Below are 23,288 nucleotides of genomic sequence, written 5' to 3' on the forward strand. Positions count from 1 at the left end.
AAGAGGCATGCGGGGCACCTCGTTGACGATAGTTCTGGACCGCAAAGAGATGATGAAGAACTGTGGCCCAGCAAGGGCGTCAAGTCATCGGCGTCTCTGTGGTCTTTAGGTGGCGGGAAACCCACCGGTGGATACTACTCGGCGCGTCAACGGTCGGGCCTTCTCCAGCGGGATAAAGTGGGCGACGATGCAGACGAGAGCGTCCGATGATCAAAATTAAGTTCTTAGGAAAACGGGAGCATGGCGGCTCCGGTCGGCGACAGTGGTCGTCGACAGTGGCGGACAACAGTCCGAGTGCTTCTCTTTGAGATTCCGTGGCAGTCACCGTCTCGGGTCGGCAGCCTGTCGAAGGTCTGTCTACCAGGGAGCTTTGGCAAAGATCAGCTGTGCACGATGGTCCCTTGTAGCTCGGAAAGAGGGCGCCTTACCAGGTCCTCTCTGGGTCAGTCATTGGAGGCACAGCAGCTTTCAGATTGTGAAGGAGAGCAACAGCAATTCTTCTCGTCCAGCAGGGCTTCAAGGTCAAGCTTCAGTTACTCCAGTTACTCGTCGTAGCGGACTTCAGCTTCTGAACACGATTCCTAGCAGTGAGAGGTCCACAGATATACTGTTGATCCCCCATTCATTCCGCTGGGTCACACTCAAGCATCCAATCACAACTAAGGGCATTCATGCAGGCAGGCAGCCAATCAGGCACACGAGGTATTCAGGCCATTCACTTCTCTCCAGACACGCACAACAAGGTATGTATATCGGGACAAGTACCGAGCCATTCAACACTCCAAGCTGCATTCATACCGGTTTCGGGCAGGGCTGTCTTAGTCATTGTGTCAACCACCAGATATTAGACATCCACAACACGGAATGCATATTCGTCACACACTCTATTCACCCAGGTCCTACCCACAGGAGGTACCCACAACATACATCACCGGGAAGGCTCCAGCTACTCTGGCCGGGCCTTCACAACAACACCATATATGGCACTTCCATCCAACAGCCAGTCAGGGGGAAGGGACAGAGTCAGGGCTTCCCAGGACTTTGGGAAAACAAGGTAATGGGTAATAGAAAGCATGGGGCCACCAGGGCCATCTTGTTTTCCATCAGGAATCAACTGATCCCAATGGCAGGGCCGGGGTATCCCAAGATGGAGGATACTCCGCGCACCTGTCAAATTCAGCATGGAGCTGCCACCAGCCCATACCCTGCTCTGCGGGCCACCCACAGGTGCCCAAAAACATACACTAGGGGCACAGGGTTGCACCCCCACCCATGGGTGCCATAAGGGTATCCCACGGGTCCGTTCACCAAACTAAAAGAGAGAGAGCTGCACCGCCAGGAGTCCCACATGGACTCCTGCGCAGAAAACACGACAGAACACACGATAAAAAGCAGTGAAGGACAAGGATACGGAGGCCCTGTCCCTCCGATGCATTTCCAGCATCACAGGAGCCCCGAAGATTGTATGGAACTCTATTACGTTGAGTGTGAGAAGGTAATTCTGAGACGTTTGTTGAACTTTCCTGAACTTGGGGAATGGGAGCTGAAAGAGAGCTGTGAGCTGGAAGAAGCTCAGAACTTTGAGTTAAACACTACACATTGGGCCTCATTATGAGTCCGGCAGTAGCCATGATGGTAAATACCGGCATGGCTGCTGCCGGAGTCATGAATTTACCGGCACCCGGCAGTGGGGTTTTACTGGGGCATTACAGCCCCGGTGAACCCGGTAAAACCCATTGCAGGGTGCTGGTAATTATTACTCCCCATTACTATTTGAGTCCCATTGGACTCAATGGGAATGAGGAGGGCAGATGCACGGGCACCATTCGTGAATGGTGCCCGTGCATCCGTCGAGGTCTGCTCGCAGGTGCCAGTATGTCCGGCAGGTCAGACCAGGAACTCGTAGTAAGTCGTAGTTTGCCGGTCTGGTATCAACGGTACCGGCAAGCTTACTGGTACTGTTGTTACCAGACTGCAACCTTATAATGAGGACCATTGTTTAGCTTTAGTTGTGAGGACAAGTATAGGTTTTGGACACAGACAGACTTTTAAGTTGGACTCTTTGACTCAGACTTTCCTTAGTTTTATTCAGGTAGGGAAATCCCTCCTTAGTATAGGACAAGTTAGGCCTTCTATCATCCTGACATTTGAGTTAATAAATTACTTTGTTTTGAATCTTGAATCTGTTGCCTGTATCATACTTAGTGTTTCCTGTTTTAGGGGTTTATTTTTATTTACTTCGAGGGGTGTTTTCCAGTGTTTTCAAAAATTGTAAGGATCTGTGTTTAGCAATGTTTTCCCGTTTGTCCCATTCAAAAAATCATGGATAACTGTTTTTTCCAGTGTAAACACACAAATATTCTTTTATTGTTTCATCGCGTGTATAAGTAGGGTGATGTCTCTCAGAGCAAGATGCTATGAACATTTTCCGGAGAATAAAGATGAATGTGTAAATCCGGTAATATCTAACATTTCTACATGTCAAAATTATTGCAAATAATGCAATACTTTTTCAAGGACTCTTTGCCCATCCTTGCCCCTTATGTTCCCATGAAGACTTTGATTTGTGAAAACGACCTGTCCATATTGTAGAGACTTCAATTTTTAGTAGCTAAGGCATAGAGTGATAAAAGGATTTGCTCGGGAACACTCACTTTGGTGGAGATGAGGATTAATTTGGGTTCTCTAAATTGCCACAGGAGGTTGCGAGGTGACAGTGACACCAACACTGTGGCCTCATGCAAGCTTCATGCATGGAAGCCTCACACGGCTTTTCTTTTAAAGCCGACAGGTAGCTGATATTTTGCAGCTCTCCTCCAGATAGATACACATACAGAGGGTCTGAGGCCACAAACTGACACTGAAAAATCCATGTTAAACCATTTGTTGTAAATACAAATATTTGTCAGTGGTCAAGGAATATTTTGAGGAATTCTAACCAATTTTAAGACATGAATTGGCAACCCCAGACATGTCTCAAATGTGTCTCCAATGCCTCAAAATAGCTCTGACCACATACAACTACAAATATATATATTATTTTACATATAAACCAATGCAACATTGAATGTGCAGTGTGTTGAATAAGGTCATGGGACAAGAGGGGAAGCAATTGGAGAAGGCAAACAAACATACATGGGTTGGAGTAGGGCCCTTTTCATATTGTCTGACAAGCCTCCTCTCCAGCCACCCCTTTACCCCAAACTTCCTCCTATCCATGCTCTCACTAAGGCACCACGGGGATGAGGGGAAACAGTGTTTTTCAGTTTAACCCCAGCGGGCACTTTTTCTTCCGGGGGGTGTTTTTCCAGTGTTTATCGGATTTCACTGAAAACAGGAAAGCTTAATCATACTTCATACTGTGATTGTTATTTATATTATATGTGTGTATTGTTAAATGATTAACCTTGTTTTAAGTAGTGTAATAGTGAAACAACTGCGTAAAGTTTACTTTAAAACCATGAGCACAAATAAATAAATAATAAAAAGCATGCATTATAAGTGTTATTTTGTGACTGGACTGGCCTAAGTGTTAATATATGGCTAGACTGGCATACTTTAATGCAATCACTCTAGATATATTTTCTGACATGTCATTGCATTTTTACTCGCATCAAGAGTAAATCCAATATGATTTTTATTTATTTGGATTTGTGTAGCGCGCAACAGCTCGGGAGCATTGTGGCGCTTGTCACAGTGAGGGGTTACAACTTAGTTACATAGATAGCAGAACAGAGAGGTCACAACTTAGTTACATAGATAGCAAAACAGGCAATCATAATGTGCTCATGGTAGAACAGTTAGTTTGTAGCGCAGCATGAATAGGGTTAGAGAGAAGACAAAGAGGGATAAAGCAAGAGTTTAATTAAAGAGAGCAGTTTTCAGGTTTTTGTGAAATGCAGGCAGAGAAGTTTCTGCTCTGAGTGTAGTGGGGAGCGCTTCCATAGCTTGGGGGCTAGATATGGGAAGCCTATTCCTCCAGCTTTAGCACTGTAGATGTGCGGGATGGTGAGTTGGTTGGTGTAGCATGTTCTTGTAGGCCTAGTTGAGGTGGATCTGTCTGAGAGGTAGGAGGGTGCAGTGAAGATGATGCATTTGTGTGTGGTGGTAAGAATTTTAAATGTGATGCGGTCTTTGACTGGGAGCCAGTGAAACAGATTTTCTTGCTTGAGAGATATGATCTCTTTTTGGTACACTTAGGGCTGCTCTTAGTGTGTTATTTTGAGTGATTTGGAGTCTATTTATGTTTTTTGTGGAGATACCGGCAAGTAGTGCATTACAATAATCAAGCTTTGCCCCTATAGTAGCTCTAGCTATAGAGAGACAATTGTCCTTTGTTAAGAAGGTTTGATGGCGTTGATGAGTTTGGTGCTTAGGGCAGAGGCAGAGACAATAGCGCTGACTTGCTTGTTCATGGACAGTGTAGCATCTATGTGGACCCCTAGTGTCTTAACAGATGAAAGCACTGGGATGATGCAGGTGTCGATATTGACGTTGGCGTAGATGATGAGTTTTCTTACGTGGCTAGACTAGACTGTAGCCAGTCTTGACTGTTTTCGTTTTACCTCATGACATTGTTACTGGCAAAGTCAGCAGGAGTATGTTCTTACGTGGGGCTATTGGCATATAGTAGCAAAACTATCATGAACATGTTTCCTTATGGTATCATTATTAGCAGTACGCAGAAAGCAAACATTAGAATGTTCCGATATGGAAATGTTGGCAGATATTGCTGCAGCCACAATGTGCAGTTACACAGAGATAAACTTAGTGAGGAACACTTTCTCACTTATGGTTAAAGCCCTTTTAATATATAAAAAATGTACCCCCGCTGTACATTCAGTCTCATTACGAGATAAGCGGTAAGTGGTAAAATTGGCAATTTTACCGCCAATTTTAACACTACGCCAAATTATGAGTTTGGGTTTTGAGTGGATGCGTGGAAAACCCTGGAGGTAAATGATTCCACTCAATGCCGATAAATCGGTAATTCCTCAGAAAAAGATCCATTGGGTCTAATGGACCCGAAATAAATGGGGAATTACACCGCCACCACCACTTGTAATCAGGCGAAGTTACACCTGACCAAGTGGCGGTAACGGTAATTCCATAGGGCTATTTATTTACGAATTTACTGCTGAATTTCCGTCTAACTTCTAATGAGGCCCTTTATAAGGACATTCAAAATCGCTGAGCTATTCTATGCCATGCAAAGCATAAGCCTGCAGGCTGAATGCTTTAAAAAACAAACTGAACTTCAAGGTTACTCTTAATATCCCTAAAATGCACTTTTTGGTGGAGTATTTTTTTCTTTATAATACCAAAACACAGAAAGGTTAAAAAAATAAACATTTCCATTTTTGGTTATCCAAAATAGTTATATTGTGGAAATAGATGTAAATGGGAAGTTTTAGGTGAACTTGTATTTTAGAAATGTCTCTAGTTCTGACCATAGCGAGGTGCAGAACCCTCCTGGGAGCCGGGTTAAGCATTGGGTAGAGTACAGTCCTAGGTGTGGGAATGAGCCTAAGGGAAAGGTTGAGAATTAAGGGGGACCTTTGGGCATAGATGAGCCATGGAGCGGGGAGATGGCTCAGGATGATGTTTATGGGATTTAATCCCAGAGTCGGCCTTGGGAGGGGAATGGTCATAGATGAGAATAGGGATGGGTGAGGTGTGGAGACAGGTCTAAGATTGCTCATTAAGGACCACTTTAGGTGGTTTCTCATGTATGATGCGATTATGCAGGAATGAGCATATAATATGATAATCAGAAACTTCTGATGTCATTATGACATTGTTCTGAACTGTAATATGTATACTTGGTATTTATACAGCATATTTTCAGTACATGAACTATCATGGTATAATCCACCTTCTTTCCCTCTTTTGAAACACACCATTTATGCAGCCGTACAATATGTTTAATGCAATACTACCAGCATTTCCCATTACCAAGGCAGTGAATACCTGTAGGTTGTGAACATTGGCAAAATAATAATAGAATATGTGCTTATATTGTCACACAGAGGCCTGCCTGCAAGACAGTGTTACTTTTGCAAGGGGCACTAGACATTACAATAAAAACATATCTCCTTCAGACCTACAGATGAGCAGCGTACTGGCCACTTTTACTCCCTAAAACCAGAGATATACTGCCCCTTCTAAAAATAGGGAATACAAATACTCTCAACCAAAAAAGGAAATAACAGATACATAGGAGACTACCCATGCTTCCACTCAGACAGCTCCACGGATATGTTTGAACAGTGGCATGTGCCAGCAGAGAAGTGCCACAAAAAGGACGTCTAACCTTTTTACTGCCTGACTCGAAGAGTGACTATGAGGTAAAAGGCCATCTTTAAGTTGACATCAATTACAAAGTACAAAGGAGTATGGATTACAAAAAGATATTGCTTTCAGAATTTAAACTATTTTTGATTGCTTAAAGAAATACCCCCAATAGGAATGAGAATTACTTTTTTAATTGCCCTATTATCACTATACTCCTAACTTCAAAAACTAGCGAGTGAACATACTCCCACTTCAAAATCTTACCTGAAGAGCTGACTTCCATTATATCCAAGTGTCAGTAATCTAAAAATGAATCAGCCTGAAAGCTGGGAAAAAGCTTCCCACCTGATTTACAATGATGCCACGGAACTTAACGGCAGGTGTAATGGAGGATGTGACAAACAACAGATGGAATAGGTTGAGGTCCAGAATCTTTTTGAGACACTTGTCAAATTATCAAAAGTGTATCTAAAGTGAATGATTGAATATTTGAATAATTGGGAAGTCTAAACTGTAAACAAAGGTGAATGGCCAAAAGTGTGCAGTGAAGACTGGTGATGAAATCTAATTGGAAAAGAGCATTGGGTGAACACGGCCGGAGAAAATGAATCTTTCAACCCATTCAACCACCATCCAGATAAACATGTTATGGTCTTCTTATTTTTATTCCTTGTTCATTTCTATTATATTATTATATAGTAGAATGTTTTTTTATTCCTGTTATTCCATGCTTGTAATCATTCTTAGAAATGTTTATTTCAGATGAGTCCATAAAACAGTACAAAAAAATGTATAATACACAATAACATATAAAATCATGCAGTCAAATAACATCATCAACAGATAGTTATCACTTGAGCATTTTTCCAATAAAGGTAGATTATGTGGGTGTGATACAAAATATGTTGCGGTGGATGGCAGGGCACATGGGCTTTGGAACTGAGTTTTGGCAAATTGCATTTAATCATGGGACTCGTTATGCAATGCCTGTTTTGCCGGTGTGGTCAAAACAAAAACATTTAGCAAAATGGAACAACTTACTGATTAACCTGGGAGCCCACAATAAAGAAAATTAATACAACACCCAAACACACAAGCACTCACACATCTACCAAAAACCATTATAACAGTCAAACAATTTACTAAAATAATTATGAATATCGATCTACTCATTCCCCAATGTACCACTTCAACATGTATTCAATCTGCCAACAAAACTATCAATATGTCGATCAACCAATTCCCCAATGTATCACAACAACTTATCAACACAAATATAATTTGTGTGTGACTGACAAATTACCAAATACATCAACCACTTAATCCACCACCAAGCTGGCCAGTACACCAAACAAATGATCAACCAACACTCATTGGCAATCATGCCGCTGATCATTTAACAGACCCATGCACCATTGAACCCCCCACTCACTGAACAAGTCTTTATGCTAATAAACACATTAAACAATACAGAAATATAAACGTGTAATGCAACAGAAAAAAACAACTGACCCACTCATTAACATACATTATGTAGCACATGCAGCATCAGAATAGCATAGGTACTATAAAACTACACCCAACCAATATCCCTACATCCCACAAGTTACGGCAGGAGGGACACAATGTCCTTTCCTCACACTTTCCCACCTCCAGCCTCCCATGCAAGCTTCCGTTTAAATCCGGTGGACCATTTTACCTCAAGATGGTTGTGCTCTGGAGGCACATTCACAAACTGCGGCAGGCTCTTGCTGAACCAAATGGTGATGTCCCGCTTCATATTGATGGCGAAGGGTTCAAAGCCTTCTTGAAGACCACAGATGGTGAAGTATCGCAAGCTGCTTACATCCTGCCCAAGGTTAAGTCGGCCCACCTGAAAGAGGCCCATACTGCAGACTGGGATGAACCCTACAGAAAGAGATGGCACATCAGACATTGAAGAAACTATTTGCTTATTCCTCCACCTTGCCCCTCCTTGTTCTCTAATGCTTTTTACATTTTGATTGACCTTTGTCCCCTTTTTTTAGTTCCATTCATAACCGTTTGTTATCATTCCCTCGCCCCATTTATATTTACTCCATTAATTTATCTTTCCTCTCTCTTTCACTATTCTAAGCGAAACCAATTTTCAAATGTTTAGGTTGCCAATCCCCCATTATTCCTGCAAATACCTAATTGTAACCGATTTGATGGTTAGTGGCAACCTCTCCCTGTCCGTGAAATTACCCAGAGTACCACTGTATAAGCAGCAAACGTCTCTTTTCATGGTTGCTCTCTTCAGCTGTGAATTTCTTTTGTTTGCTTATCTTTTTCTCTTTTATTTATGCATTTTTTAAGTTGTTTCTTAAATGGGGAGAGCCCCATATCAGCCTTTTTTCCTCCTTCCCTAACCCCTAACTTTTCCTTTTTTGAAATGACCACCAATAATCAAACTCAGGCAGAACACAGATTTTGCCCAACAATAATCAAACTCAGGCAGAGCACAGATTAAGTGTCATGATGAAAACGTAAGTCATCCATTCACTTTCCTGCCCTAAATTAAGGTACCTTATTGTTCCATACCACAAGACACAAACAATTGTGCAAGCAAGAAACTGTACCATAATCTGGGCCCAGAAACCACACTCACTGGTAACGGAACAAGCGAAATGGGGGTAGGGTGGACCAACCGACAGAGGTGTTTTTTAAACCCCAGGGAAATTAGCACAGAGGAACACACACCTTTTGCCCAAAAGGTGGGAGAAAGTGCATCCATCCTATTCTTAAAAGCAAAGGGGAAAAACCAATATTAGAAACTGATATTACAGCCACCCTCCCTTTTCAACTGAGCTTGTATTAGTCAGAATGATCTGCTGAAAGGAGGGGTGGGTCAAAACCAACAACAAGGAGTGAAGACTTCCAGGAACAGACAGCAAGTGAGAGCTGCAGGCAGCAAGCGGACAGAAAGAGGGAGGGCAGACTAATGAAAATTAAGATGGCCACCCCACCTCTTATATCTTCTGTCTCACTAAGCTCAACCCCCATGGTCACAGGAAGGCCACATCCAATCACAGGAGAGCTCTCCTTTACAGTCATAGATTAAACCTATTACTTTGGAAAGCCGCCCATGGAAGGGGCCAGGACACTATAAAAGCAGAGTTTGGAGAGAGACAGAGTGGGGTGGAAGACCAGAGAGGCGGAGACTGTATGAGCAGTATGTGATAGTGGAGTGGTGAGAGAGTAGGGGGGAGAAGGAGGTGGAGGAAGGTATGTTGCCCAGATGGTCTGCTTGGGTGATCCCAATAGCCAAAGGATGAATTTGTCAGAAATGTCATTCACCAAAACAGTTAGGTGGGAAGATCCAGAGAGCTCATAGAGGAACGGGCCAAGTGTGGAGATCAAGTGTGGTGTCAGTCAGGAAGTGGAAGGAGGAGTTAAGGAGAAGGCTGTAGACATTAAGGATGTTGGAAGAGTTTGTGAAGCCTATGGAGGAGGTGGTGAATTGTGATGGGCGGTAGATGGTGAAATAATTATGAAGGAGTTAGTAAGTTTAGGGAGGTGGTTGGAGATAGGCGGCAGGGTGAGAAGGAGGCTGAGGTAGAGGAAAAGTTATGGAGGAAGTTGGAACATTGGAAGGAGGAAGGTTGACTTAAAAGGGCATTTGAGGCAGAGCTTGGAGAAGATCAGAAGGGATGGTGAAGTTAAGAAAGTTTGAGAAGGATGTTTCAGAAGATCGGGAGTAGGTGAGGAGACGGCAGTGACATTTGGAGTGATAGGGAGTGGTAGGAACCGATAATGAGGTTGGAGATGGACCAGCAACACCAGTGGAAGTGGACAGATGAGATACAAGTAAGAGTGGTGACAAAGGAGAAGGTGGCTCACCCACTGGAATTAGAGGAGGGTGAGGAGCCAGAGAGAGGAGGGCGGTTGGAAGAGGAGAGCTCTCAGCCAACAGGCTGCGTTAGGTGTCAGGCTCCAATCTGAATGGTCGGATCCCACAGTGAAAGGAGGCAAGAGAGTGTGAATTGGTGGCAAGTTGGGCAGGACCATTCAAGATATTAGGGCTCGGTTAGGTAGCCACTGTCTCCCACATCATCGAACCAGAGACCTTGCAACCCGAGGCCCGACGAGACCAGAGGATGGAGGTCCCTGCCGGTCTGCAATTGCACCCCTGGAAAAATGGAGACAATGCCAGATAAGGATACATCTACCGGAGTCGGGATATTCCTCATTCTGAAATGTAAGACCAGGATTTTGGTCAGGGGCTCAATTACAAAGGGGATTCTGGACATCCAATAGGAAGCTTGCACTTGGAGAATGTCAGTGGGGCCATGATGGACTGTAATCGGGCAGTATATGCTTACTATATTGCTCTTTCCTGAACATTGTGTTATTCTGAGTTTACCCTGATTACAAGGGAATCTTTCCTTTTGATTTTCAAGAATAAAAACCCTTTAACTATAACTTTGAGTCAGTCTTATCTGTGGATCTAGTGGCCAACCTATTAGAATCAAAAAGCATACTGGGTGCTTTAAACCCAATACCATGCTTTGAAGTCAGTATATAACTGAGATTGTACATAGATTAGAGATCCAGTGAGAGACACTACCTCTATAAGATCGAAGATCAGCATTCACCATATTTTGTCCTCCTCCTAAAACATTTTCTTAAACTTTTCCAAGACAGGAGCTTTTAAGATGAAGCCCTAGTACCTACATGCTTTTACCACTGCCCTTTTCCTGAGAACCCCTACATCTTGGTGTATACATCCTCCCTGGATAAAAGAGAGGAAAGGAGACAGAGCACCAAGGATTCTGGAAGACACAAACCTAATTTACTATTGTTTGACCCCTTTCTTCACCTTTTGCGGTATGGTCAATGTAGCAGCATATAAGATCCAAACCTTAAACAGAATGATGGAGGTGTGCGAGGGGGAGAAGCTGAGCAATGTGGAAATGTTGAGGTGCAATGGCAGTCAGGTGAGTGCCATTACAATGCTGCGTCAGTCTAAAATGGTGAGGCCCCCTTTTACGGCTTCGCCCAGTGGGCCACCAAAGAGACTTTTAAAGATTAGTAGTTTCACCTAGTTAGAAGGCTGAAGGCAGGACAAACACTCAATCCAGATCCATGAACACAAAGGGCAGTCAGGTTTCAACAATGTGGTTTACATTAGCCTAATTATCAGGAGAGAGAGCAAATATAAATAGGTTCCAGTCCCATGCACTGGTGTGGCAGTTGGATTGTGAGGAGTAATGAAAGAAAGAGTGAGAGAGGAAGCAAGGTAGGGAGAACAGACAAAAAGAAGAGCTAAGCGAGAGAGAGGGAGAGATCAGAGGAAAGGAGGAGACTGAGAAAGTAGGGGAGAGAGAGCAGAGGCAAGACGGATAGAAACACACTGGGGAGGAGGTGGAAAGAGGAGAAGAGATGATGAAACAAAACCCCTTGGAGGAAGAAAGGCCGGGGTCAAGTCCTAAAAAAAGGTGGGGGAACTCTTTAACTTACGTAGTGGGATGTGACATTACCAGAAATTAGCATATCAAGGTGGCATATGCAAATGTAATTCAATTGGCTTTCCATAACCGTACAAATTGCACAGGATGAATGACATTTGCCTTTCATAAAATCAACACCCACCAACAACGAAGAGAGGATCTTCTCATAGTATTTGAACATTTTAAAAGGTGTGTATGTTTTAAACTCCAAGAATGAATACCTGGAACATACACTTGGAACATGCAGTCCCGAAATACACGTAATTTCAACTTTAGTTGTAGTCCATTTTTCATCAGGTTATATGGTGCAGTGGTGCAGTGGTGAAGTGCCTGGCCTGTAAACCTGGTGACTGCTGTTTGAATCCCCAGGTCGGCATAAAGAAGACAGTCAAATGTTCTAATTCTACACACAGTCTCTCAAATACCCAGGAGGACTGCGTCCACCCTCTGACTTGAGCCCTGAAGAAAGGAGACTGGGAGTGAGAAAGGGCAGAGTGGCAACAGAGACAGAACAGAGTGAAGGAGGATAGAGGAAAGGGAGAACTAGAGACTGGGAGAAAGAAGGAATCCTGGAAGCAGGAGGTAGATGAGAGAAGGAGCACCAGGATGGCAATATCAGGTAAAAGAGGAATGATAAGAGAAGAAGAAAGGATAAAGGGGTGGAAGGAAGCTCACTTGACAGCCTAAGTAATGTTCAGGGTCGGGGGTGGAGTGGGGGTTCAGCCCACAGGTTGCTTTATAAGCATGGAACAGGTCACAATCCTGGTGGTAAAACGAAACCAACCCCAGTGCACGAGAGGAAGAGTACCCAGACAAGCACTAATATTGGAGAGGGGATCTGACAACCCTGCGCTGGAGGGAAATGCACTAGCACTCTGGGGTCCATCCATGTTAGGACTGATTTTCTATACTCTAGCCTGGTGGACAGATGTGTAGAAGGCCAACCTAGTTTAGTGACAGGGACAACTCTGAGGGCTGTATCCAAACCAGTTCAAGGTAGCAAGGCGAGTTATCAAGGCTAAGTCTCAGGTGAGGTGAGCCTAGTAAGGGTTCCTCAATGAGTACACCCAGTGAAAAGTCAATGAACACACTTAGACAAACAGCTATAAAAATACTTATTATTTATGTCCATATAACACTATGAACAATGACTACTAGCATGTAATATTACTACACAATACTAAATATAAGATACATATATGCAATCACTGGAGTAGGGCAACATACATAAGAGACCCCTGCAAAGGAAGGTAAGAATTAGTATTCTGCACTACAATTCCACAGAGATACCAAACTAACTTTCAAAGTCCATCCCTAAAATGTATGGGGCCTTGTGCCCAAAGGTTCACCAAAGTTCCACACAGTTTTGTGAGTTGGAAAAAAGTTAGTGGAGGGTCCAATGAAGAGTTCCAAAGGGTAGAGGACAAATTATCCTAGCTAATAAAAGTGTCCCCCACTTTCGTAACGCTCGTGCGACCAAGCAATGGCAAAGCCAAACTGTTAGAAAACTTTTTAAAATTTAACAAACTTTTAAAAGGGAGTTAGCAGTTTATGTAAGTACTGCTACAACTCATCCCCCATCCTCTGATTCTTCTTAGGACTTGCCAGGTCTTCTGAAGAGGGTCCCAAGTTGCTTTTACCGCCTTCAGCTATGGTCCTTGATGCCCAGGGGTTGCAGGGAGACCTGGTTGTCGCGGTCGGACTTCGCCTCCTATCTCGGGTCCTTTTGAAGCTGGAACCACGACATTTGGCAGGAAGGAGTCCAGTACCACAGGCTGTCGATCTCCAAAGTGTCAAGGTTCAACACGGAACAGCGGCATATGCAGTACGGTAGCCCAAACACTGAACTGGGCAGCCACTGGGTGGTCCAGGGGCACTTTCGAGGGCTCTCCTTCGCAGGAATCCGAACTGACATTGAGAATGGATGTTTCCTCTACTCGAAGGGTCGAAGCTCCTTCGCTGGACCTCTGAAGATCACCTACAAGATAGGGCTCTCCAAGGACAGCAGCAGAAGTTGTACCAGGCCTTATACAAACAGGTTGACAGTCTCCTTGCATGTCTTACAGCTGGACAGGATACTTGGCTCCTTCAGGTTTCTTCCAGGATCTCTCTGGAATGGGTACAGGGGTCCTCTAATTATCCAAAAAGCAGCCGAACTCCCACTAGCCAATCAAGGATCTGGCACACACACACACCAGCAGTAGTCCAATCAGGACTACTGTTGGCACAGCTCATGCATACCATTCAGACACACTGAAACCAGTTTGTGGATTGGGACAGACAGTCCCAACTCGCTTCATGGCAGGAAATACACATGGGCCTGCAGTAGCCTGCTAAAAAAGCCTCAGCTATCCAGAGCACTGGAAGTCCATATAACGATTTTCTTGTCCTCACAGGTCAGGAAGAAGGGTTAGTGACAAGATGGCCAAGGGACAATCGAAACACCTTGTGGTATGGCCATTTGGGACACTAGCCCACCAATAGCCAAGAAGAAAGATGTGTGCTCCTGGACACATCTTACTTGGCTACTGGTCGGCGTTTCTTCTCTGGCGGCATGTGGTTCATGGCGTTGCGTTGGTCCTTCTGGTATAAACCACCAGAGACTTCATTGTCAAAGGCAATATTGGCCTGACCTAGAGATAGGAATCGACTTAGGACCCAAGTACAAACCTCATGATTTATGTTAATCCTTGACATATACACCGATTTGTTTAAACATCCATCTTGTTTGTTTTCCGGCTTTACTACCACCAATAACTGCTCTAAACGCCAACAAGGAGAAAGAAATTCAAGATATGGCTCGAGTGGTCTCTTAATTCCTTGGCCATTATATTTTTTGGGGGAAAAGATTTACTTTTGGAGACAGATTTGTACTTTTGGAAAATGACAATTTTAACACAAATAACTTATTTGGGTTGGGCTTGCCTATAAAGGAGCAGAGTGCTGTGCAATGAAAAGGAGTTCTAAGCAGATAACTGCAAAAACAACCCACTGCCCCCAAGTAAGTGACTGCCTACTGCCCCTGAAAGCAAGTCATCAAGCAAAACATTTCTCTTTGTTTCTGCCTTCTCTCCTCCTCTCCTCTGCTGACCTCCTGGCTGAAACCAGTACTGCACTGGCTACCTGGACACCCTTCTGATCCCGGGCCCAGGTCCCTCTCCTGCCAGCGTCACACACCTGCACTGCCCACCTGGCAACCCCTGCACTCGGGGACTGTTCTGTATCCCTCCATTCCCCCCACCAGACCTCGATAGCTGATGTCCGCACTTACCCTTGCACTTGCCACTTGCTGGCTGCTATTTATTCTATTTATTGTTATTATCTACTGCCATGTACTGCACTTTCCTTTCCTCCCTTCCCACTCACTTGTGCGATCTGAATGACACCTGGCCTAGTAAGATCGTTGTTTGTCCCTTTGTTCCCCTCCCTTGCCTTGTCGCACCTTGAAACACTTGTGTATAGGCACGTTATAAATGCCATATCATATCATATCCTATCATACCATACCCCAAGGAAATCACCATCCCTCAACCAACTTGGTATGCACCTTTTTGGTTGAAAGTAAAATGGTTGAATTTATTTTTTTACTACATTTTTTATACTGCAAAAAGGTAGATGGTAGGTTCGGGTTACAAAAATAGTGTTAGGAAGCAGGGGTTATTGTCCCAGGCACCCAAGAGATTTTGGATGCAACAAAGGCCAAAGTCTATATTTTAGCTGTCTGGGGAGAATGTAGGGGTGCGCCACTAGAAGCTGCATTAGTGGGTAGATTAAATTGAAACTGGGAGCAGAGTTCATTAGACATAGAACAGCATTTTGGGAAATAGCAGCCATCTTTTAGCCCTAGGCCTGGCTTTGCGCGGCAGCCCTGGCGATAGATTTAAGCATAGGACATAGAAATACGTGTGTGAATATGGGCAAGAACTTCAACCTGCGCGGCGGTGGAGAAGGCCAAAATTATAGGCCTTTCATTGTCTCATACTGTTAGCACATGAAATTGAGAAAGAATGTGCCTGGCAAGGCCATGAGGGGGATGAGAGCTCCCTGCAAGCAGTTATCCCACCAGAATGAGGGCACGGAAACCTGACCCAATCCAGTTATAGTGACCAGATGCCCCCACCCCAAGACCTCAACATTCAAAAGCACCAACCAGTCCAAGACTCCTCACTATAAAACTGTTCAAACACCCATTCCTTAAAAATACCACAAGCAGAATATTGAAGGCCCCTGTGATTTGTGTTGCGAGGTGCCAGGGAAGGAAAGTAACACATTTAGCTCTCAGGGTGGGAAGTGCTGGAACGGCGCATCTGGGATCAAGGTGGGGTTTGTTAACATAAGATGACCTCGAATGTAGCCTATGCACCCAAATCTGGAGTACCAGGTGGACATCAGGCCTCTGACAGGGAATGTTATGAGTTGCACACTTAATTGTTAATTTTGAGCCCGGCACCTGATGACGCTGTGAGAAGAGCCCCATGTGGAAGAAGATGGACAGGAGGAGCTGGGACCAATGACCTGGCATCCCAGATGGAGCAGGCCGCCTATGTATAGGGTCAAACCAACCAGCTGCGTGGATTTGTACCATATGTGATGAATGTCAGTTGCGACACTGTTCGCCCTTACAAGCTGCCGTCCATGTTGGTTTTCGTTAGAGCGCTCGGTAGCAGCAGATATCTTTGCTATCGTGTGCTTGTTTCTATGAGAATAAAAACGTGTTCTCCTTGCAAGCAGTGTGCTGGGCCTTTTTCCCTAGTGGGTTGTATTTTTTGTGGTATGAGCATCTTATGTTATGTTAAATGAATTTATTGAGCGCACGTAAACCCGAAGGCATCTTGGAGCTAATTGCGTGAAAGAAATGTCCATGTTCTAAGAGGGACTAAAACAATAAAGTTTTCAGCAGGCATCGGAAGGTAAGATGGTCACCAGTCCCACGTAAAGCGAGAGGGAGATTGTTCCAGGCTTTAGCGGTGGCCACAGAGAAAGCACGGCCACCTGTAAGTGAGAGTCTGGTCCAAGGGACCGCCACCAGGAGAGTAGATCGAGAGCGCCAAGTGTGCGTAGGAGCATAGTGCACAAATGTCTTCTGCAGATATTCTGCCCCCAGGCCATGGAAGGCACGATGTACAATGCACATAGATTTGAAGAGAATACGATTTTCAATAGGGAGCCAATGAAGTTGCCTTAGCAAGGGGGACATATGGGCTCCAAGAAGGGGGCGAAGAATAGATCTGGCAGCAGCGTTTTGGATTAATTGAAGCCGGTTTAACAGGTAGCAAGGTTGTGCCAGATAGTGTGAATTGCAGTACTCTAGCCCACTCAGAACCAGTGCTGCCACCACTGGAGCTTGACACTCTGCTGGGATAAAAGGGAGCACCTTCCGAAGAATACAGAGCTTAAAATGCCCAGTTTTACAAACCACCGAAACCTGCTCGTCCATGGCAAGAGAGGCAGAGATTTTGACCCCCAAATTCTTGACCGACTAGTTAGGCACAGGGAGCAGACCTAAAGAAGTAGGCCAGAATTCCACAGTACAGAAGGGAGAAGGGGGAGTAGTCCCAACGACCAGAACCTCAGTTTTGCTGACATTTAGTTTTAACCAATTGGTTCTCATCCATGCCCCCAGATCCTCGAGGCACTTTCTAAGCCGGACTGCAGTGTCAGCTTGAGTAAGATCCAGGCGAACCAGGACTTGAGTGTCGTCCGCGTATGAATAATAGCGGAACCCATGAGATAGAATGAGGAGCAGGAGAGACCTCATATAAACATTGAACCTAATAGGGGACAACGCAGAACCCGGAGGAACACCACAAAAGAGTGACACAGGACTAGAACAAAAAGGAGGAAGAGAAACTGACTGGGAACTGTCGGCCAGGAAGGCCATGAACCAGTCAATCACTCTGCAAGACAGACCAGCAGCAGAGAGGCGGGAGATCAGAGTGGGATGGTCAACTGTGTCGAAAGCGGCTGAAACATCCAACAACAGAACCGCTCCAACACCACCCTGATCTACAAAGCGCAGTAGGTCATCCAGCACCGAGTTCAGGACTGATTCTGTGCCTCTCTCAGGCCGGAACCCCGACTGAAACGAATCAAAATAGTGAGAGTTTTCCAAAAAAAGTGGAAAGCAAATGGGAAATCAGTGCTTCCAGAACCTTCATAAGAAAAGGCAGAAGGGAAATAGGATTTAGGGGCTTCTCTACAATAATAAGGGGGACTAGAAAGTAGGTGAGGTGACGTGCAGGGGGGTCTTTTGCAGCAAACGATTTGGTAAAAGAATTCAACCTTTTTACTTTCAAGCAAAAATATGTGCTGTGCAAACCTGGAACCACCAACTCATTATTACCTACGCATATGTCAAATATCGCATTGGTATCCCAAGCAATCCCTAAAACAGCAGTCTGCAACCCTTGGTTCACCAGATGTTTCAGACTACAATTCCCATCATATCTGGAATGATGGGAGTTGTACTCCAAAACATCTGGAAAGCCAAAGGATGCAGAACCCTGCCCTAAAGCAACCAATGCTCCTTCCGAAAAAACTCACTGTGCCCAAATCAACATACCGTCTATCCTAAAAAGGAGCCAACTCAAATAACTCAAATGTAAACATTGGGTGTCCAATATGGAGGTCAGAGCAACTGCCGTCCGACTACTGACTCCATTTGAAAAATATCCAACCTCACGTCATGGCACAAAGGGTCTTATCTCAGGGCGTTACAGCATCATTTGCAACATGGGCCCCAAGTCAAACTGGGCATATATGGGGCAGTGGGAACGGTCTTTGTGAAGGAAATCTTGCTGGACAAGTGGGAAAAGGTATGGAGAGATATCCCCACATCAGCGAAATCTATAGAAATAAAGGAAATGTGGAATACACTGCTGTTAAGATGGCATTATACGCCGGCCAGGCTACAGATAATGTTTCCCAAGGCATCACCCCATTGTTGGAAGGGGTGTACCAGATAGGAACTTGGTCCAACATATGGTGGGAGTGCCCCAAATTGAAGACCTTTTGGAAGAAGGTAGCGGAAGCGCAGTCGACAGTGTTTGGGGAAAAGTGTAGTGCGTGCCCCGGGGACATTCTGCTGTGAGATCAAGGGCCAGGTGAAGAGCTCTAATAGTGCTGAATCTGGCAGCAATGCTGTTAATAGCACTGAGGTGGGGGGCGGGAGGGAGTGCCCACACTCCAAGAAGGGCTGCAAACAATTTGGGAAATTGTCGCCCTCGGTTGGGGTACCTATGCCCTCCAAAACGAATGTACAAACTTTATCAAGGACTGGAGAGAAGTATTGTACTTCCTGAAAGAAGACCACAGAGTACAGTGGTGCCCAGAGACTGAAGCTGTTGAATATAAACTAAGATTCATCAGATATGACATACATAGGGCCAAACTCTTGCTTGCCTTCTCCTTGGGGGTGGGGGAGACAGGGAGGTGGGGGGGGGTTACAAAACGAGCAGCATTGGAACAAAGTTTTGCTATGCTTGTTTTTTGATTGCTCTATTAAACACCCAATAAAAAGAGAGCTAAAAAAACAAAATGAAAACTGCCAACATGTTCCCGGTTAGTAAAGACAGTTTTGGATTCTGATACATAACAATCAGGTAACTATCAACCTCTACTTCACCTCATCACAGATGATGCTTGCAACCTGCGGTGTAAATACCCCATTAGCAAACACATACCCAAAACCAACAAATACAAAAACTATGAAACAGGTCTTTTTGCAGTCACATTGCATCCAATCATGATCCAAATGTACACCTATGTAGCTTTAGGTGTACAATTAGTTTTGCATTGCTGCTGATGTGATGTTACTTGTTCACATCATCCTATAGGTAACCACAGCCCCCTGACCAACAAGCCATCCTTAAAGCAATGCATAAACTGAAAAGGAAATCACTGTCCCCTGTGTGAAAACACTCTTCCAGCAACAGACAAGATCACGAAGCAATGGATCATCCAGCAAGTAACATATCATTAACCCCTTAAGTGCTGAGGATGTGTATGTTAGTCCTGAATTCCCAAAAGGAATCATTGTAGGCTCTGCCCACCCCAGCACTTAATTAAACAGTAGCTGGCTGTCCCCAACCAACGAATCGTCCTCAAAGCAAACAGGCCAGTCAGCACCAAGGGAACCCACTGGATCCCTAGCAACATTCCATCTTTCAAGTAACAAAGTAATTCACAAACATTTCCCTACCCAAGGACCAACTGATCATCATCCAATGAAAATATCAACTTATGAGCAAATATCTGCACGCAAATAAATCACTATTTTCAGAAATACTGAACACATTCAATGGACTAGATATCCTTTAAGCATCTGGGCACCATTCCACACGGAAACCATTATGTCCAAGCAGATTACTTTTCATGGAATTCACACTCCCTGATCAATATACTATCCTCACTGCAATAAATCAGCCCCAAAGCAACTTACCATCACCAATTTCAATATCTTTGAAGGCTAGATCGGAGCCTGAGTCGCTGATCAGCATTTCTCCATTTAAAGTGAACATGATGTTCATCTCTGTCAGGTCGATCATACAGCCTACCACATCCCCTGGCTGCCAGCTTCGGCCAAAGGGCTCACTGCCTATGTGCCAACGCTGTCCCTGAAGGATGTAAACAAAAGAGGTGTTAGCATATGTCATACTCCTAAGCAATTTATGTCCACGTTCAAAAGGCAATGATGTAAACAAAAAGATGTAAAGCAGGAAAACACGTTTTCAGCTTATCAATATTTGAACTAAACGTTCAGATTTTCTTTTTACATTTTTATTACTTCAGCCAGACAATGCTGATCAAATCTTCTATGGGGTTCTTCATGAATGATGGCTTCATGGATGAACCAATCTCTGGCATAAAAAACAAAAACCAGATGGCTGCCGCCATCGGAAAAGTTCCAGCAGGTAAGTGGGGAGGGAGAGGAAAAGGGTTAGGGATGTCTTTGGAGAGGGGCGGGAGGATGGGGACGTGGAGAGGCAACAGGGCTAGGCTCCCTGTTGCCTCCCCACAATCAAGATGGCGCCGCCCAGTCAATGGCCTCGGGTGGCTGAAAAAAGCAGGATGTACACAGTGTATTCTCGCTCGCTTTTCCAGCCACCTGATTGGCTGAGCGACCTTCCCCGGGTGCGAATAATGTTTAAAAGTACAACACCCCATGCACCATGTCCCCCTTATTATTGTCTCACAAGTCGAACATGTTTCAATTGGTCCTATGTTTAGCAAAGGTTTAACTTCTCTCACCACTCTCTAGCCAAACCACTACAATCACATGTCAATGTGGTGCACATGCTGCTGACTTTAAAACATCTCCTTTCATCCCCATAAAATAACACAGGCCATGTTTGGATGTTCATATATGATATGATATAAATGTTTCATTTTTTCAGAGTGAGGAATTTTCAGTGTCTACAAAGGGATTGAAAAAAACAGAGTCTGGGCCTACTCCATGTTATCTTACACTATTTTAGGGAGTACAGAAAAGACATTTTTGATGCCATGTTAGTCCAGTTTCAAATCAAATCACACAGAATGCACGTTTTGATACCTAACTTTTGTGGTTGTGTTCAATTTCTATGTGGTTTGTCATCAAATGGAATGGCATGTACTGCCTTAATCGTGAGTACAGGAAAAGCAGCATGGGGCAGAGCCTGTACTTTAAAAAGGCAATTCTAGATGCTACTAGCATAGCGGCACCATTGTCAGGGAAATGGGCTGTCAAAATGGACAATTCTTCTGCGTTTTCAAAAATCTTTGCACTGTAGTGCAATGGAGGTGAAGCAGGTGATGCTGCATTAGCAGAGTAGGCTCAGACTATGTAGGAGCACAACAGACGTTTTGGAGGGCAAAAACGTTGTCATGCACAATAAATGATATCAGAGCCACAGCTTGCAGCTGAGTGAGGTCTGTCTCTGGAGTTTTTTTTTTTATAAGGAAAACATTAACTATGTAAAGGTTGTAAAAGGGAAGCTTGTGTATGGGGGGTCACATGAAATTAGAGAGGCACAAATAATACTATATATATTTATGTATATCAGTAGAGCAGCAGTAATTGAAGCTTCCTTAAAACCCAGCTGTTCACCAGCTGGTCCTCTTATTCTGCCACAATATGTGCAGACAGGATTTAACACATACCCTGCATCCATTGAAGACATAGGCCATGTCGTCGGCTCCTAGCTCAACATCGGGCTTGACATCCGGCCGGGCCCATCCAACTCTCATCTCTCCAGTGGTGACGGCCTCATACTCAAAGTACCACATACCCGACTTCACAGCGTATGACTTGTCGGCACGGAAGATGCGCACCCTCTCCGTGCGAATCTTGGTCACCCCTTGAGAAGCAGCTAAAGAAACAGGATGCAAGAATGACAGAATGAGAGTTTCACAAACTCTACTTCCCTGGTGGTTTGTGCCTGGCTGCTATTGAGTTGTTTCCTGTTTCAGCCTGAAGTCTTTCACAAAAATGAATACCTAAAGTACTGTGGTTTATAACAGTTGAGGCAGACATGTCCCCTCTAACACAGACTGACAAAGAAGAGGTATATTGGACAGAAATCAGAAAAACGTTATGGAGATAGAAAAGCCATTAAGTAAGAAGAGTAACCAAGAGTAAACAGAGAAACAATGGGCCTCATTCTAAGTTGACCAGTCTGGTAAAAAAGTGCCGGTATTCAAGGATGCCAGCACTTTACCAGTCCGGCCGACTATGGGTTTGCCGGTGGGGCACCTGAGTTACTTCCAGCTAAATGCTGGAGGTAAGGCAGGTGCCCTACCTGCAAAAAAAGCCATCAATACCAGCACTGGCATTGCCGGTACTGTTAATGATGGCAAATCCCCACATGGGAGTCCTATGGAACTCCATGAATGGGGATTTACACCATCACACCAACATTCGTAATCCGGTGCAATGCCGCTGGACCGAGAGCTGGAAACGGCAATAACATTTGTCGGTATCCTTGCGGGTTTACCACCAGGATACCGGCAGGGTACCGGCATAGATATAGCAAAACAAATCAAGCAGGGGTCGCAAAATCTACTAGCCCACTAGCACTGGCAAGTAATTTGTATGAAGGGCGGGTACCATTTGCATGATACGCGACCTAGCTGGCGAGTATGGGGATGTTAGAAACTTATTTTATATTTACTGCAAACCTACTTTGTTTGCAGTAAATGGCAAATCCAAGTTTCACTGTGCATGCTTGACAGAATTGCACCAAATATGAAGTGTGCTTATGGAGACAGGCACCGTTTTACAAAAAGCACTGGTAAATATTTTGTCACCAGTCATCTTGGGGCAAGTGCATTTCTCTTATGTCGAGTATGTAAACTAAAGAACTCGCCCTGCAGGTGTAGTGTGATTTTTAAGAATTTGCAAGGCCTGTCAAGGAAATATATTTTGACATGCACAACTGACAGGCTATCCAAGAATAGAGAGAAGAGATCAAGTTACACAGACCAATAGAAATGCAACGTCTAGCCATACAAAGAGGGCTAAAATTAGACAGATGGGCAAGATGT

The 23,288-nt window shown here is 44.4% G+C and overlaps 1 protein-coding gene across 8 annotated transcripts in view; it reads right to left on the reverse strand.

Moving 5' to 3' along the window:
• Positions 1–23,288, reverse strand: part of RYR1 (ryanodine receptor 1) — a 946,449-nt gene that overhangs the window by 661,378 nt on the left and 261,783 nt on the right. For all 8 annotated transcript variants that reach the window (XM_069644325.1, XM_069644324.1, XM_069644319.1 and 5 more), the window contains 3 exons: positions 21,906–22,114; positions 20,206–20,380; positions 7,994–8,202 (listed from right to left, as the gene is read on the reverse strand). In XM_069644325.1, coding sequence (XP_069500426.1) covers positions 7,994–8,202; positions 20,206–20,380; positions 21,906–22,114 — 593 coding nt within the window. The remainder of the gene's footprint in view (positions 1–7,993; positions 8,203–20,205; positions 20,381–21,905; positions 22,115–23,288) is intronic.

The sequence above is a fragment of the Ambystoma mexicanum genome, chromosome 2p, assembly GCF_040938575.1.
Source record: "Ambystoma mexicanum isolate Mex_15411 chromosome 2p, UKY_AmexF1_1, whole genome shotgun sequence".
NCBI lineage: Eukaryota > Metazoa > Chordata > Amphibia > Caudata > Ambystomatidae > Ambystoma > Ambystoma mexicanum.